This window comes from Acomys minous, assembly GCF_964271855.1.
Source record: "Acomys minous genome assembly, chromosome: 17".
In the NCBI taxonomy this organism is placed as follows: domain Eukaryota; kingdom Metazoa; phylum Chordata; class Mammalia; order Rodentia; family Muridae; genus Acomys; species Acomys minous.
In genome coordinates this window covers 3,633,147-3,650,006 of record NC_140500.1, presented here as the reverse complement: position 1 = coordinate 3,650,006, position 16,860 = coordinate 3,633,147, and the positions used below count along the sequence as shown (strand labels likewise).

General features: G+C 50.5%; 1 protein-coding gene across 2 annotated transcripts in view; it reads right to left on the bottom strand.

Annotated features, from left to right (window-relative positions):
- The window catches only part of ITPR2 (inositol 1,4,5-trisphosphate receptor type 2), a 409,555-nt gene that overhangs the window by 297,058 nt on the left and 95,637 nt on the right, over positions 1-16,860 (bottom strand). For both annotated transcript variants that reach the window (XM_084764875.1, XM_084764876.1), the window contains exons 11-13: positions 10,460-10,611; positions 3,691-3,790; positions 3,120-3,280 (exon numbers count right to left, since the gene is read on the bottom strand). In XM_084764875.1, coding sequence (XP_084621001.1) covers positions 3,120-3,280; positions 3,691-3,790; positions 10,460-10,611 — 413 coding nt within the window. The remainder of the gene's footprint in view (positions 1-3,119; positions 3,281-3,690; positions 3,791-10,459; positions 10,612-16,860) is intronic.

Below are 16,860 nucleotides of genomic sequence, written 5' to 3'. Positions count from 1 at the left end.
GGAGGGAGGGAGGAGAGAGGGCGGGAGGGAAGGAGGAGGGAGGGAGGGAGGGAGGGAGGAGAGAGGGAGGGAGGGAAGGAGGAGAGAGGGAGGGAGGGAGGGAGGGAGGGAGGGAGGAGAGGGAGGGAGGGAGGGAGGGAGGGGGGAGGGGGAGAGGTGCATCACAATTTATATGACATGTTCATTGCATAAAGACACAGCAGTCTTCTTTTTTCTTGCTGTTGGGCTTTTTGTTTGTTTGCTTGCTTTGGTTTGGGTTTTGTGGGGGTTTTTGTTTTGTTTTGTTTTGTTTTTTTGTTTTTGGTTGGTTGGTTGGTTTGGCTTGGTCTCTTGAGACAGGGTTTCTCTGTGTGATAGTCCTGGCTGTCCTGGACTCACTATGCAGACCAGGCTGGCCTCGAACTCACAGTGATTTGCCTGCCTCTGCCTCCCGAGTGCTGGGATTAAAGGTGTGCGCCACCATGCCCAGCTAGGCATCTCCTAAGGCGCTGAGTTTAGAAGCGAGTCTAGCACGGCCTCGGCTGCCTGCACAAGCACTCCGCGACTGAGCCTAGTCCCCAGCTGCATGGGGTGGGGGGTCACAATGGCCTCTACCTTTGCAGCAACGCCGAGTACCGCTGCATGGCCAGCACCTGGCACACATCAAGAGCTCAGTCTTACAGAATCAGCTGCATCTGTGAACACTTGTACCCGAGGTCCCTCTGTGGACAAAAGCAAGCCCCTCATGGGCCGTAAGAAGCGTGGCCCTTGCTCAGGCTGCAGAGGGCAGTTGGTACCTCACGTCCCCTTGCTCCCCAGGAAACACTCCCAATCCTCTGTTTTCTTGGTGCGGTCATATAGCAGACAACCAGAAAATTCAAAGGAAAACATCTAAGGCCGAGGATGATCAAGCCTGACACAGGAGCTACACCCACAGAGCCCCTCCCTGGGGTGACTAAAGGAAAGCTCAGGACAGAGAGAGGAAAGCGATCCAACAGCACAGGCGTCCGGAGGCAGGCCTGCAGTGTTCACACACACCCCCCCTTGACTTTGGTTTTGAATAAAAAGCATATCTAATAATAAGTTCCGTCTCTACAGGGTAAAAGTCCTGGTTGTCAGTTATTCTCAGAATTCTAAAGTTGAGGGTCTCAGAGCCCATTTGCTGCTCTGACATGCAGCGTGGCCTGCATCACGATAAGGGGTGCCATCAGCCAATGCAACCTCCCCGTTCTCATGCATGAGAGCCTCGCTGTCCTCTGGGCCACAGTGCTCCTGAGGCTGATCTGGAGGGGCTGGGTTCCCTCCACCGGGAACTGGGGAGAAACGGCCTGTGGAGGGAGGAACCCAGAGAGGCCGACACTCTGGACAGGATAATTCACGCAACCGATTCTTCCCGCGTACCAAGGGCACATCTCTGAGAAGTGTGGTAACTTCCTGTGAATGTGGGAGACAGGCAGAGACAGAAACGGCTTCACCCAGAGGAGTCACACAAGGGCAACATCCACATCCGCACACTGAGGTCCATTTCTGCTCTGAGCTGGCTCTGGCCTTCAATCATCCATCACCGTAACAGCGGCCAGTTTCTGTGTCTGGCCTCTGTTCATTGGCCACCACAGGGTAGGTATAAGGACAGTTTTCAAATGCAGGTTCCCACCAGGAAAAGCAGTCCCATTGGACTGCCGGCATACTGACAATGCTGACTGAGAGGTGCACAGTGTGGTGTATGCCTAAAGCCCAAGGCCTCTATAGTGACAACACCTTCACAGAGTGCTGTGGTACATACACCCATCCTGTTTCCTCCCCGCACAATCCAAAGCTTGTCAGGTTCACTCACACCACCACACACGGATAGCTCACTCATGTTCCTGGCTGTATGGTACTCCACCGTGTGAGCATTTTATCGCTCTTCAACTACGACAAACATGGATGGCCTACAGTTGGGGTTGCTTAGAACAAGGCTGGACGTTTTTGTCCTTGTGTTCTGGGCTTCTTTTGGACAGATGTACAAGAATGTCCAACTTAGCAAGGACTCCAGTGAGGCACAGGGTCTGTTTCTCTGACTCAGCCGTTCCTGGCTGGGCTGCTTGGCAAGCGGCTCATCATCTCAGGGGCTGTGGGTGTGAGCTCTAGCATGCACGGCCAGAGACTCAGCAAACAGCTCCTTACTGCTCACACGCTAAGTCTGCAGCTGATCACCGAGAGGGGGGAGAAGGTGCCTATGCCCTGAGGGCCTGGGCGGCACCCACCTGCCAGTCATGTGGCTGGATTCCCCACCTGCTATTTATGCAATTTTACTCAGGTGGAGTTTAACTTCAATTTCCTCTAGGCAATATGGGAAGAGCTTCTGCAGGGCTACGTATGTGAAGAACGAGATTCTTAGAGTTGCTGTAGCTGACACAAAGTGAAGACATAATGACTCCTAGCTACCCACAGCCTTCTTATTCTCACAAAGAACCAAGAGCCCAGTTTCTCTGAGTGAGTGACACAGGCAGAGAGCACACTTTGTTTCTGATACTGCATGTTTGATCAGTCTGAGGTACCAGAGATTAGAAATGTAATATGAATAAAAATGACCAGAAAACATAAAATTCAACATCCAAACCCAATGCAGAGTATGGTCGTATGAAAGCTCTACACGCTCAAAATGAGATCCGCAAAGAATTGAAACCATCTGTTTTCAAGCCAAGATAAAATGGAAAAAGTAAATATCCCATCAGACATTTTAAGGGTTTTTATTTTTATTTATGTGTATATGTGTGTATCTGTATATGTGCATGTGCATGCGCACATGAGTGCAGTACCTGTGGAGGCCAGAAGGGGGAGTCAGGTCTCCTGGACCTAGACATTCAGGTGGTTGTGAGCCAGCGGGTGTCGGTGCTGGCAAGCATTCTACACTGCTGAGCCAAATTCAGATGTGTGGCTGCTGCTATGGAGAATGTTCTAAATGTTCTGTTAGTCATCTGGCTTACTGTAAGAACTAACAGACTGTGTATGTGTATAAGCGTATTTCTGTGAATGTGTGTGTGTGTGTGTTTGTGTGCGTGCACACATGCACACGTGCTGAGATCCCAGGCCTGTACCCCCAAACCCAGGTCAATGGCTGGGTCTTACTGGCTGAGTCACATCTGAAAGCCACTCACCTCCTCTCGTTCTGAGTGATGCTGCCGTTCTCCAGCTTCCTCACTGTGGTTGCCAGCACTTTGTTGGCATCGTTGGCGAAGTCTAGGTCTCGGACCTCAGACAGCGGGACGCACACGATGGCAAAGGCTTCCTTGTCTTCCTTTGTCTGGCAGGTCCCAATCTGCAAGGTGTGTTTCCATCAGACTGTACGGCCTCGGCAGACCACACCCCTCAGGACTAAGACACACAGGGCGTGGATGGAGGGAACGGAGAAATGCTAACTCCTGACCGCAGTATCCACAAGGAACACCTTCAGGGAACAAGCTGGCCTTACATGGCGTGTCCTGCACTGGAAGAGTACCTCTCCCACACGCCCTCCCTCTGCCTCAAATACTTCCAAGTGACGAAGACGCCCCAGGCATCGTCTCCTGGTGTCTTTTTGATGCCTGCATCCCTCTCCTGACCCAGCTGCCCTGCTGCAGGCACCTAGGTCAGAGACTCAAGCAACTGGCCGGCAGGCGTGCACTCACACGAAACAGTTGTAATGCCTGAAAAGATGAACTCGTCCTGTGAACACACAGACACACTTACTTTCAACATGACGGGCCTCTCCTCCTCCGTGTCTATAGGGATGCTGGTACTCGTTACCCAGGTGTTGGTGCATAAATGCCTTAACCGCACGTACGAGTTCCTAAAGGCAAGTGACATAAAAACATGGAGGCCTGGCGAGGTGGCTGAGGGGGTGAAGGTGCTTGCTACCCAGCGATAAGGCCCCGATTCAATTTCCAGAATTCACATTTAGATGAAAAGCAAAAATCAACTCTACAGGGTTTTCCTCTGACCTACACACACACACACACACACACACATACACACACACACACACACACACCAATAATAATTGTTAATTAGCACCCTTCACATATTGACATATTCAACAGATCCACAGGTGATACGGACGTTAACTGTCTTAGACTACTAGTGTCTCGGATCCATCTGGAATAGGAAACAGTTCCTTGGCTCAGGCTGCTTTGGAGCACACAGCTTCAATTCCCACACCAGTGGTTCCTGGGCCATCAGCGCCACCAGGAGCCTTGTCACAAAACGCAAACTGTAAGGCCTCACAGGATCACACTTAGACACTGTGGGGTGCAGTCAGCACAGACTAGTTTATCCTGACCCCAGACAGCTGCTGACTAAAATGTGCTTGTGGCCCTAAGTCATGGAGCTGCTGCGGCCACTGAGGGCACACCCAGAGCGGCTAAGTCACGGAGCTGCTGAGGGCACTGAGGACACACCCAGAGCGGCTAAGTAGCCAAACCGTTCTGAGTACCCAACAGGCACAGTCCCAAGACGAGGCTGAGCAGGGAGCTGCCTGGACCTCTAGCTCTGCATCCTTTTGCACCCTGCTTAGTGACGCATCCCTGTGTCTTGGGTTTTGTTGGTAGTCTTGGCATTTAATGCAGAAATGCTGCATTAAATGTAAGTAAGTAAGAAAACTGAAACACAACTAGAGAAGAAAGTGGCTCTCAGGGCCACAGGGAAGAGGGTGGCGGAGGGAAATGAGTATGAACAAAAAGACACCATCCTGAAGGCACCAGTGTGTGTACACCCATGAGTGCAGTTCCTATGGAGGCCAGAAGAGGGCATCAGATCCCCAGAGCGGAAATTAAAGGGGGTTGTGAGCCACCCTGTGTGGTGGCTGGAAGCCAACTCAGGTCCTCTAGAAAAGCGCTATGCGTCAAGTCATATAATATAACCACTGATCTTCTCTAGCCCACCCCCAAAAGACTAAAGAAAATACTATGGTGGATGAGCGTCTTTGGGTATGAATTACAGTCTGTTTAGCACTAACTGCGTGTGAGGAATCAACAGTGTGTACTACATAAGATGTGTCTACCTCTAAGCGCGCGCACATGCACACACACACACACACACACACACACACACACACACACACACACACACAAAGCCTGCGTGCTGACTGCAGGTGCATTTCAACCAGGACTCATACAGAGCTCACACCCTGTGGAGCAACAGTTCCACATTTGACCACTTCTTGAGTCCAGGGTAACGATTACCCGTGTGGACACTGTGGCAAAGGAGCCTGAACAGGGTACCCAGACTTTCATCTCACTACACAGTGTCCTCTCTGCCTCCTCTTTTACTCCCAGGATTTTGTCAACAAGAGTGCACAGTGAAGAAAGGGCCTATTGCTTAGTGTTCAACCTAAAGCTAAGACATAATTATCATTTGAAATACAACATTTAGGACCAAACACGGGACATGACACCAAATGCGTCAGGGAAAGTCAGTCATCATCGGGGCTCCCGCTCAGTCATAAAAGCAGGTAAAACACAATTGTGTTTCAAATAGCTAAAATGTCCAAATAACCAAAACGCCTCTTCTCTAGCACCCAGAGTCCTCTGCGTAGTAGGATGCTAATGGTGATTTGCAACCCCAAAGCCAACCCCCAGTGACATACCATCTGCAACAAGGCCACAACTCCTAATTTCTCCTAACAGTCCTACTGACTGGGGACCAAGCATTCAAACATATGAGCTCATGGCAGCCACGTATCATTTAAAGAACCCCATAGGCATTTTGAGGAAGGGAAGAAGTGAGTGTTTACTGAGCTACCTGGGTATGAGACCCAAGTCTAGACATGTGCCTTAGGCATCTAGGCCAAAAGTAATTTTTATGCCACATCTTAAGTACATATATATTTTTTAACTGCAATTCATCACACAAAGCCAGGTGTAGGATTTTTCCACGTGTGGCATCACACTGGTTCTCAAAACTGCCACTTCTTGGGCCATTTCAGATTCGAACTTCAGAGGAGGGAGGCTCTCAGGCCAGATGCAGGCCAGATGCAGGCCTAGTGCATCACTGCTGGGCTGCAAACTGAAGAAATGATCACCCAGAGGGGTAGCACGGTCTGTAAAAACCAAACGGCTCCAGGGCCATGTCACAGAGACGTGCTGGCAGTCAGGCTGTGACGGGGTCTGGCTGTGTACAGTTCAAGGGCCCTGCTGTGCAATGACAGTTCAGAGCAGACTTCAGGATCCACGCACCTCATGAGCACAAGACAGCAATCAGCTTATCCTTGTAAGTCACTGGCTCCCAATCCCCGCTGTCTGTCATCTGGGGAACCCCTACAATCCCAAAGCCCAGGTTGCAACACACAGCAGTTAGGCCAGTGGCCAGAGTGGGCGGTAGGGACGGAGAGCCACGAGCCCTGTTGGACATGAGTGGGAGCCCTGCTCTAAGCTCCTGGTGCAGAAAGCCTAGTGTGGGGTTTGCTGGGAAGGCATTCTCTCAGCGCCCCTGCAGACCAACAGACCACAAACTGTATCCACACCAGATGCCCATGGCTGAGTCGGCATAACCTGGGCCAGCATCTCACTAGGCTACAGCATCGCTGTGGAACACTGTCCTCCAAGCATAAGGGCATTTACCACCTCAGTCAGATCAGGTGTGACTGACCCCTAGGATTGGGCCTGTTGATGTTCCCTCATGGGGCGTAGGAAGGGGAGTTACACCTCAGCTGACAGTCCGCCACTTCTTCCTGCGTTTCCCAACTACCTATAGTCTCAGGAAGTTCTGGAATGTACAGTAGGCAAAAGGTTAGCTGAGGAGGGTTGCCATCTGCACAGCGACGGGGAGGTTATCATCCATGCTGGAGTCAGATTTCTTAGTGACACGGCTGTTTTGGAGTCACCCAACAGGGGAGGCCTGTAAGAAACCCCTCACCATGCCTCTAGCTCCCTGCTTCATTCACTGGGTTTGAGTGGAATCATTCCTTTGGTCTGCTGTCCACGCCCTATGTTTGGACACATTTGTTCACTACATGCCACATTGGAAGCCCCCGGGGAATGCTTTTAAAAGGCAGGCACACATCTCACCTCGTTGTTCTCAGAAGGGCCAGGACTGGCTGTTCAGGTCTTTCTCGGCCAGACTGAGGCCTGCTCTGACTCAGCCTCTGACCTCTGACCTTTGACCTCTGACCTCTGACCTGTGAGGGTTACCCAGGATGAAGGCAGATAAAAGTTTGAAGATCTTGACATGAGGTGTGGCAGGCACATAGAAAGTTCTCTAGGATTTCAGATGGGGATGTACGTGTGGTTAGTGTTTGAGTTTGTTAGCCACCGAGCTTCCAGTGACAACTGAATCTGTGTGAACAAAATCCTCCTCAACACAGAAAAGAACCCCAACCACTCTGCACAGCAGGAGCTAACACCTAGGTGCAGAGCGAGACTTAGTAACCATGCATCCCTGTGCCCTTCCCGTGAGCTCTCCTCACCATATCCCGAAACAAATTCTACACTGAATTCAAGGTAGCCCCCATTTTTGCTGACTTGGATCTAAGATGACTTCAGTCACGCTAACAACCCAGATTCCCATACAAGAAGGCAGACACCTGGCCAAGGCAGCAAAGGGCCGCTCTTCACAGGCTGCCTGGTGAGCAAGGAGGGAGCCATGGTCTCACACCAGGTCACGGTCAGCAGCTCCCCTCATAAATAAGACAACCATGGAACCTGAGCGACACCGGAGGGGGGGTCTGCACTTTTGTGTTGGTTCTCCCAGCCAACCACCACCCTCTGCCGTGCCCAATTTGTCCCATCACATCCAAATTAGAACCACCCCACTTGGCCTAACAATGTGGGCAAGACTCAATGTGCCTAGAAAATCAAAAAAAAAAGTTTAACTAAAATGTAACCTCACAGTCGAGCTAAGGGACCCAGTAACCTCGCTTCAGGGAATCCGGCTGACTGGTATTCTACCCCCTCCCTCGCACATAGGTCCCACTACACTGGCCTCCTTACGAGACATAAGCCACCTCGGTTATTTCAAGGTGGTTCTGCGTCCTGTTTCTGCTGCCTAGAAAGCCCCTCCCAGACGGACACCACCACGCTCCATCCAGTCTTTCCTCAGAGAGCCCATTTCTGCACCCTCTGGCCTAAGCTCACCTCCAGAGATTTTTCTTTAAAGGGCTTTGTTACCTCTTCTCAGGCCTGGTGGAGACCGGAAGAGACTGAAGAGGCACTTCAGTGTGAAGCAATCGACTCCAGGGAAATGGGAATTTTCCCAGAAAATTGCTTGGAGGAGGAGAGGCACCAGCAGGGGGAGCTCTTCTTCTGCAAAGGGAGTCACACCCTTCTTGCCACTGACGGAGGCCCAGACAAGGCTGAGGCAGTGGTGGGCAGGTGGGCGTGGCCACGCCTCAACCAGGACAGCTCAGCTGAGCATAGCCTTGGCCTCTAAATAAAATTTAGTCTCACTTCAGGACCCCAAAGACAGACTTGCGGGGGCGGGGGAGAGGGGAGCTCTGTGGGATCTCTTCATGTCTGTGCCCAGTGTGACTACACTGAGCACATCTTCTGATCTCTTCATGTCTGTGCCCAGTGTGACTACACTGAGCACATCTTCTGATCTCTTCATGTCTGTGCCCAGTGTGGCTACACTGAGCACATCTTCTGATCTCTTCATGTCTGTGCCCAGTGTGGCTACACTAAGCACATCTTCTGATCTCTTCATGTCTGTGCCCAGTGTGGCTACACTAAGCACATCTTCTGATCTCTTCATGTCTGTGCCCAGTGTGACTACACTAAGCACATCTTCTGATCTCTTCATGTCTGTGCCCAGTGTGACTACACTAAGCACATCTTCTGATCTCTTCATGTCTGTGCCCAGTGTGACTACACTGAGCACATCTTCTGATCTCTTCATGTCTGTGCCCAGTGTGGCTACACTAAGCACATCTTCTGATCTCTTCATGTCTGTGCCCAGTGTGACTACACTAAGCACATCTTCTGATCTCTTCATGTCTGTGCCCAGTGTGGCTACACTAAGCACATCTTCTGATCTCTTCATGTCTGTGCCCAGTGTGACTACACTGAGCACATCTTCTGATCTCTTCATGTCTGTGCCCAGTGTGACTACACTAAGCACATCTTCTGATCTCTTCATGTCTGTGCCCAGTGTGACTACACTGAGCACATCTTCTGATCTCTTCATGTCTGTGCCCAGTGTGGCTACACTAAGCACATCTTCTGATCTCTTCATGTCTGTGCCCAGTGTGACTACACTAAGCACATCTTCTGATCTCTTCATGTCTGTGCCCAGTGTGGCTACACTAAGCACATCTTCTGATCTCTTCATGTCTGTGCCCAGTGTGACTACACTGAGCACATCTTCTGATCTCTTCATGTCTGTGCCCAGTGTGACTACACTAAGCACATCTTCTGATCTCTTCATGTCTGTGCCCAGTGTGACTACACTAAGCACATCTTCTGATCTCTTCATGTCTATGCCCAGTGTGACTACACTGAGCACATCTTCTGATCTCTTCATGTCTGTGCCCAGTGTGGCTACACTAAGCACATCTTCTGATCTCTTCATGTCTGTGCCCAGTGTGACTACACTGAGCACATCTTCTGATCTCTTCATGTCTGTGCCCGGTGTGGCTACACTGAGCACATCTTCTGATCTCTTCATGTCTGTGCCCAGTGTGACTACACTGAGCACATCTTCTGATCTCTTCATGTCTGTGCCCAGTGTGACTACACTGAGCACATCTTCTGATCTCTTCATGTCTGTGCCCAGTGTGACTACACTGAGCACATCTTCTGATCTCTTCATGTCTGTGCCCAGTGTGACTACACTGAGCACATCTTCTGATCTCTTCATGTCTGTGCCCAGTGTGGCTACACTGAGCACATCTTCTGATCTCTTCATGTCTGTGCCCAGTGTGGCTACACTGAGCACATCTTCTGCCTCCCTCTGTTAATAAGGCTCTTTTAATTGCCTTAGAACGCACAGGCCTGTGACCCACAAGTTCAGAGCAATCTCAGCTCACACATTTATTTGTCTGCTGACCCCATTCCTGTCTTGATGCCCAGGCAAGGCCTGCCTGGTAACGACAGGCAACAGATGCTTCTTAGCCAAACCACTAACAAAACGAACGAGTGGATGAGCTAGGTGGGAATCTGACATAGAAGTAAAAAATAAAACTTAGACTAAAAGTGCTATGAGATTATCTTCATTGTTGTAAGCAAAGGCCACACAAGTACTAAGAATAAATTATTCTAATAAAAATTTCAAAGCTTCTTTGGTCCTATACACTTTAATTATTTATATGAATAAGATAAACTATATTAATGTGTTCACCTGAGAAAGAGCAGTGCTTTGCATGCGTTTTCTTCACTCACGCTCTCCTCTATTGTAAAAATATTATTACTATCACACTCTTTTTCCCTACCTATTGCAAAAAACTACTCAAAGAAACATCTGTTCATCCTAACTCTTTTTACTTATTTATTTCTTTTTATTTCATTTATTTATTTCTTATTTGTTTTACCTTGGAACCAGGCAGTCAGCTCTCTGAAGAGTTGTGGCATCAAGTTCAAAAAGGGATGCGATGTCATTTCCGTGCGGAACCGAGACCAGGGTGTACATGATTCTCTCCCCTGCCTGGCGCTTCTTCCTGGACGCCGGAAGCTCCCCGTCTCTCTGTTGAAGAGAGTCCAAGGTTATTCAGTTTAGCAGTGACTGTTCCAGCTGGTCGGGACACGAGGTGTGAGCTTGTGCACCATTCCTCCACTGTGCATCACAGAGGAGACCAGGGCTCACAGCCTTCGTAACGATTAGAGGTGGTCACAGCCCATGTTCCCGGGAGGGGCGGTCAACTCTGAGCATGTCCTGAAGGCACAACAGTTATGGCCCCTTCTCTGGTGGCTTTATACCTACTTACAACATAGTGACTTGACCTTCCACATTTAAGTCAGTGATCCGAATCCTCTGAATTCCATAGACTCCAGAAGACACACAAACGAAAAGATGCTCAACTCCACTAGTTATGGGGGGGGGGGGCGGGGGTCATAAGTCAAAACCACAGCAGACAGCCTCCCGCCTGCTGGGGACAACATGACTAAAAACCAGAGGAAAGTGGCCAAAGGCGCAGAGCAGAGAGAGGGAACCCCTGTGCCCTGTGGGTGGAATGCAAATTACCATGAAAACACGTGGCCCAGGGATTTTTCCTGTGGGCATGATGGTGTGAGAAAGATGCAGGGCCATGGTCGCATGCACAAATGCAGCCCTCACTTCACGAAGAGACCTGTACCCTGGGCTGGCTGAAGCACAAGTCAAAAAGCCGTCCATGTAGACAGACAGACAGCAACACGAAGGAAGGAAGGAAGGAAGGAAGGAAGGGAAGAAAGGAGGGAGGAAGGGAGTTAAAGGTTGTATTTCATTGGCCCACAAGACGAACTTCCAGGGTAAGTTACTACACTGAGAGGCAGAGTGGCAGCCTTCTCTGGAGGCTCCAAGATGTGAGCCTCCAGTAGCCCAGGCTAGCCCAGGCTAGCCTCAGACTCACAGCAGTCCTCCAGCTTCAGCATGCCCAATACCGGAGTCAAGAACATGAGCCGCAGCCAGGCGCGGTGCTGCACGCCTTCAACCCCAGCACTCGGGAGGCAGAGGCCGCTGGGTCGCTGTGAGTTCGATGCCAGCCTGGTCTACAAAGTGAGTCCAGGATAGCCAGGGCTACATAGAGAGACCCTGTCTTGGGGGGGCAGGCTAAGCATGAGCAGCCACTCCCAGCTGGAGTTCCTTCTCAAAAACAAAGGATCAGGTCTCCAGCACACGGAACGCAGGCGACACGCTCAAAGGACAGCAGGACATAAGTGGCTTAAGGAGACAAGAGAAGCTATAATCAAAATACAGCTGCGCTCAGGGACAGACGGTCTGCGCAGTTATACCAAACCACGCTAAAGCAAGACCATTTCGTAACCTCCGCAGACGGAGAAGAAGGTCCCAACGGTGACTAGCGTAGGCGGCAAAGGAAGATACAGAGATTCTTGGGGAAATGCTGCAGCCGAGAAGCACGCCGCCATGTGCTCTCCTGACAGAGCTGCCCTTCATTTACTACGGTCGAGCTTTTGATGCACCTACGCTTTGGGTGAACCGTGCTGCCTGATGCAGCTATCTAGATCTAGTTAGTCAGGAAGTCAGCAGCGTGACCTGTGCGTCAGTGCTCTGTGTGTACTCAACACTCTCTTCGCCCCGCTTTCCACATGCCAATCAGATGGGTTTCTAGACTTACGGGATGCATAGAGATGCCCCCCCCCATACCGCTCTCCTTGGCAGTGGCTGCCTCTGGGGCCCAGCCAAAGTGGCCAGGAGCCTCCCTGGATGTTGACACTTATACTGCAATGACTCTTTTCAAAATATGTATTTAAAAGAACTCACTAATTAGGGTTAGTTAAAACTAGCTACTGCAACTTATTCATAGTATTCAAGGCTTGGGGCTTTACTGTGACTACACAGAACACACAGACTGTGCTATCCTTCCCCGCTGGTCCTTGGAAAACACTTTCAATGCTTATAAAATTCTAGCACGTAAATAATTTCACAAGTCTGTGCATGGAGGAGGAGCCGACTTGCCGACCTGTCCTCTACAAGAGCCTTATTGGAAGCTTCCTGCTTCGACTCTCCCACGCTCTGGCTAATTTATTTAACAAACTCTGTTTTTATAAATAGTGTGGAAGTAAACATGAAGCTGGCCCTTGGAATTTTTAAGTAATTAAATATGAATAATGAGTTGGGAGTGAACCAGGCACCTAGACACTGTTTCTCTAAGCAGACTCCACACGTGAGCCAATGGGCTGGCGAAAGGCAGGGCGGAGGCCTGGCCTTCCACGCCTGTCTCCTTCATCAGCTCAGAAGCCAGCCTGACGCTGCACGTAGGCACAAGACACACAAAGAGTCTCTGTTCCTCGCCTCCTGATGCCCTGAGAGACTAAAGGCACAGAGACACATTGTCCTGAACTGCAGTCACCTTGGATTCCAAGAGAAATCCATAAAGGACACACGGCCCCCCAGTGAGGTGGTTACCAATGAGGGGGTCGGGCTGCACCCTGAGCAGACACGATCTGCTTGCCTTGCAGGACTCAATTAGTCTACTCAAGTGACAGTGGCAACAGTGGCTTCAGATGCCTGTGGAGCCAGGACTGAGGGTACTAACCAGCCTGAGTCCTGACCAGGGCCGCATAGCTCCCGACCAGGCTTCCCCTAGTTAGACCTAATGCTCACACCAGGACACAGAAGACAGATTCACCGGCCCCTTCGTGTGCTGCTTTTCCCACTGGGGCCACATTGGAAATGTCCCCTCTCCCTGCTCCTCACTCTCAGGCCTCTCTCTAACTGGCCTATCAGGACATCAAGGTCCGCCCACCAGTCACCAGGAGAACCTAGCTAAACGTGAAATAAGGAACATAACTTCAATAAACAAGAAAGGCAACCCTGCATCTTTGCAGCGCGAAGACAATTCTGTTCAAACTCATGGGCTTCGTGGCTTCTGTTTATAAACGCTCAATTTCTAAGGGGAAAAAAAAAGACACAGAAACTGTATCTCCCCGCAGAGAATTTTGGAAGTGTCATAGTTTGCCTTTCATAAAAATGCATTAAGAACCAAGGGCCTAGTTCAACACCAGCAAGCTCTCTCTGACACACGCCCAGCTTAGAAGGGTCTCAGAATGTCACCTGCCTGCTGGACGCTTATCAAATAGGCTTGTTTCAGATAAGTTTGTGTATGGGTGTGCATGTACACATGGGAGTGTGTGTGCATATTCTCATGTGCGGGTGCAGGGGTGGGTGTGAGTATGCGTGTATGAGTGTGTATGAGTGTGTGAGTGTGTGTGAGTGTGTGTGTGTGTGTGTGTGTGTGAGAGAGAGAGAGAGAGAGAGAGAGAGAGAGAGAGAGAGAGAGAGAGAGAGGTCAATCTTGGACCTCATTTTTTGAGACAAGGCCTCTCACTGGGACTTGGATCTTGACAAGTAGGCTGGCTGGGGAGCAATCCCCAAGGACCTGCCTGTCTCCCCCCAGTTGTGAGGGTACAGGTAGGCATCACCATAGCCAGCTTTCTTCAAGTGGTGCTGGGGATGAACCCAGGTCCTCACCCTTGCAAAGCAAGCACCTTACTGATTATGCTGTCTTAGAAAGAAAAGGCCCAGATCCCCAGGCTGCACAGGGAGATGCCTGCCTTATGCAAAGATCCAAGGAAGCTGATGGCTCAGCTCCTGCTGCAGCCCCCACTCCTAGGGAGGTGTACATCGAGGCACCTCAAAATACCTTTGTGTTGACTCACAATGAGTCATCAATTTTAGGTCAAACGTGACATTGCCTGTGCTATTGGAGCCTGGCACACCCTGGGAGAAGCCTTGCCTGGCTTTTGGAGCTGAGGCCGGCTGCAGGAGGCTCTCTGCTCCCTCCCCACCTCCACGCTGCAGCTCTGCCTTAGGGAAGCCACACACCCCAGGCTGCCTAGGGAAGCTGCAAGCACATTCTCTGGCTCTATAAGCCTCCTCCCCAGGGTTTCCCCGATCCTTTCTAGGCCTGCACACCTTCCTGCAGGTCTGACAGAACCAAACCCCAATCTCCAAATTCTACAGAACAGATTTTGAAAGTGCTTTTTCAACCGTCTCCTGTTTCTAGAACATTTCCATGTATATAAATACACTCAAGTCTGCGGATGGCCACACAGGAGGATTTTGACACTTGGGGGACATATGGCAATTTCTGGAGACATTTTTGGTTATTACAACTGAGAGGTGGGGTGTGGGGGTGAGCCTGCTGGCATCCATCACTCTACCATCCAGAGGGCACCCCACTACCATTCAGGGAGCACCCACCACAACCCATGCAGAGGGTACCCCAGCACTCATACTGAGGGCACCTTACCACTGCCACAAAGAAGTGTCTGGTCCACTGTGTCAATACAGCAGAGGCTGAGAAACCTCGGCCTCAGAAACAGAACCTCCTTCAAAATAATCTGATGCCATGCCGTGTAAGTACGGCAGTGTCTGCTGATATGAATAGCATTACAGAGAAATTTTAAATATATCCCCTCTGCAAAGCCGTCAAAAAGATGTGGACCGTCAGGAAGAAAGCATGACCGCCAGGTTCCCAGCTGGGCTTGACACAGCACCAGTGTTTAGCAGGCGCACAGGGAAGCTGTGCATCAGTAAGGCTGGAAATAAGGGGCCCTTTGTAAAATGAACACGGCAATTTGGTCTTGATGGGATCCCGGGCGCACACCGCCTCATTTCTGCAACACAATGCATTAACCTCTGAAACTTCAAAAATGGAAGGCAGCGTTTTGATAAAGGTTTCTGAATTACAGGAAAAGTATTAGCAGGTCATTAAGTCACCAACACAGGGAAAACTAAGTGGGGGAGGGGGAAGCGAGCATCATCACCCGGCAGTGTTACTGGAACTGAGAGAAGCCGGCATTTGTTTTGGGAAATTGAGCTCCCATGTCGCAGGCTGCAGATGGTTTCTCACAGCCTTTTCTCCCTTCCTCTTCAGACAGAAGGGTAATTACTGCACCACAGCAAACAGACTGTGGAGCCACATCGTGCGTGCGTGCGTGCGTGCGTGCGTGCGCACTGCGCCTTCACCTCGCCTGCTCGGTTTTGTTTACACCCAAGCTGGGGGCTCTGAAGAGAGGCTTAGTGAATCAAACCTCTGCTGCTGGCTGTCTCTCAGTCAGAGATGACGGGCATAACCCAGTCCCAAGTGTCTACAGTCTGCAGTGGCCCTGTGTGTGATTAACGTGAGGCGGGGGGACAAGCTGAAATGCAGGAGTGTTAGCGGTGAGGAGGAACAGAGCATGCACATGGACAAATGTCACTGCCTACTACAGAGTCCTATTTCCGGTCTGCTCCTAAAGCTGCATGGTCCGTGTTCACCCACTCTGCTCTGCTCACACAGCCAGAACACAGCCATCATCCACACAGGAAGCAGAACAGGGCACTAATTAAGCCACAGTGGGAAGGTTTGCTGGGTGCCCTCCTAGGAGAAGCAGCTTCCCCCTGCACCCCCCCCCCCAGTACTGGAGACTACACCTAGGGCCTCACATGTAAACTCTGTATCATGAGCTAAACCTTCAGCCCTCTTTATAACTTCGTACTGCAATACATGTGCACTGTATTGTGTAGGAGGGCAGATGCCGCAACACACATGTAAAAGTCAGAGCTTTTGTGAGCTGGTTTTCTCCTTCTACCTATGGGTCCTGGGGGCCTGGCTCAGACCCTCCGGCCAGGTGGGAAGCACCCACAGAACACTCCGCTGTACCCCCATACTCCCACACCCTTTCAGACAGTGTTTCACTAAGTTGCCAAGGCTGGCCTTGAACTTGCTATCCTCCTTTCTCAGCCACAGGAACAGCCTTGATGGCAGGCCCACAGCACCAGGCCCAGCTACATATGTGTGAGCACAGAAAGTCTGAATAAGGGGTGTTAGTGGGTGGGTTTTGGTTTTGTTATTGTTGTTATTGTTGGTTTGGTCTCTTAAGACAGGGTCTCTCTGTGTAGCCTTGGCTGTCCTGGACTCACTTTATAGACCAGGCTGGCCTAGAACTCACAGAGATTTGTCTGCCTCTACCTCCCGAGTGCTGGGATTACAAGTGTGCGCCACCACACCCGGCTTACACTTATTTTTTTTTTTAAAGGAATTACCACGCTGTATTCGGGATGCCTGTCCACCCCACCCTGTGTGAGGCCCTTCTCTCCACAGCGTTGCTAGCATCTGTTTTGTTGCCTTTTTTTTTTTTTTAGTATACAATGTTTTGCCTGCATGTATGCCTGCCCACCAGAAGAAGGCATTAGATCTTATTATAGATGGTTGTGATCCGCCATGTGGTTGCTGGGAATTGAACTCAGGACCTTTGGAAGAGCAAGCAGTGCTCTTAACCTCTGAGT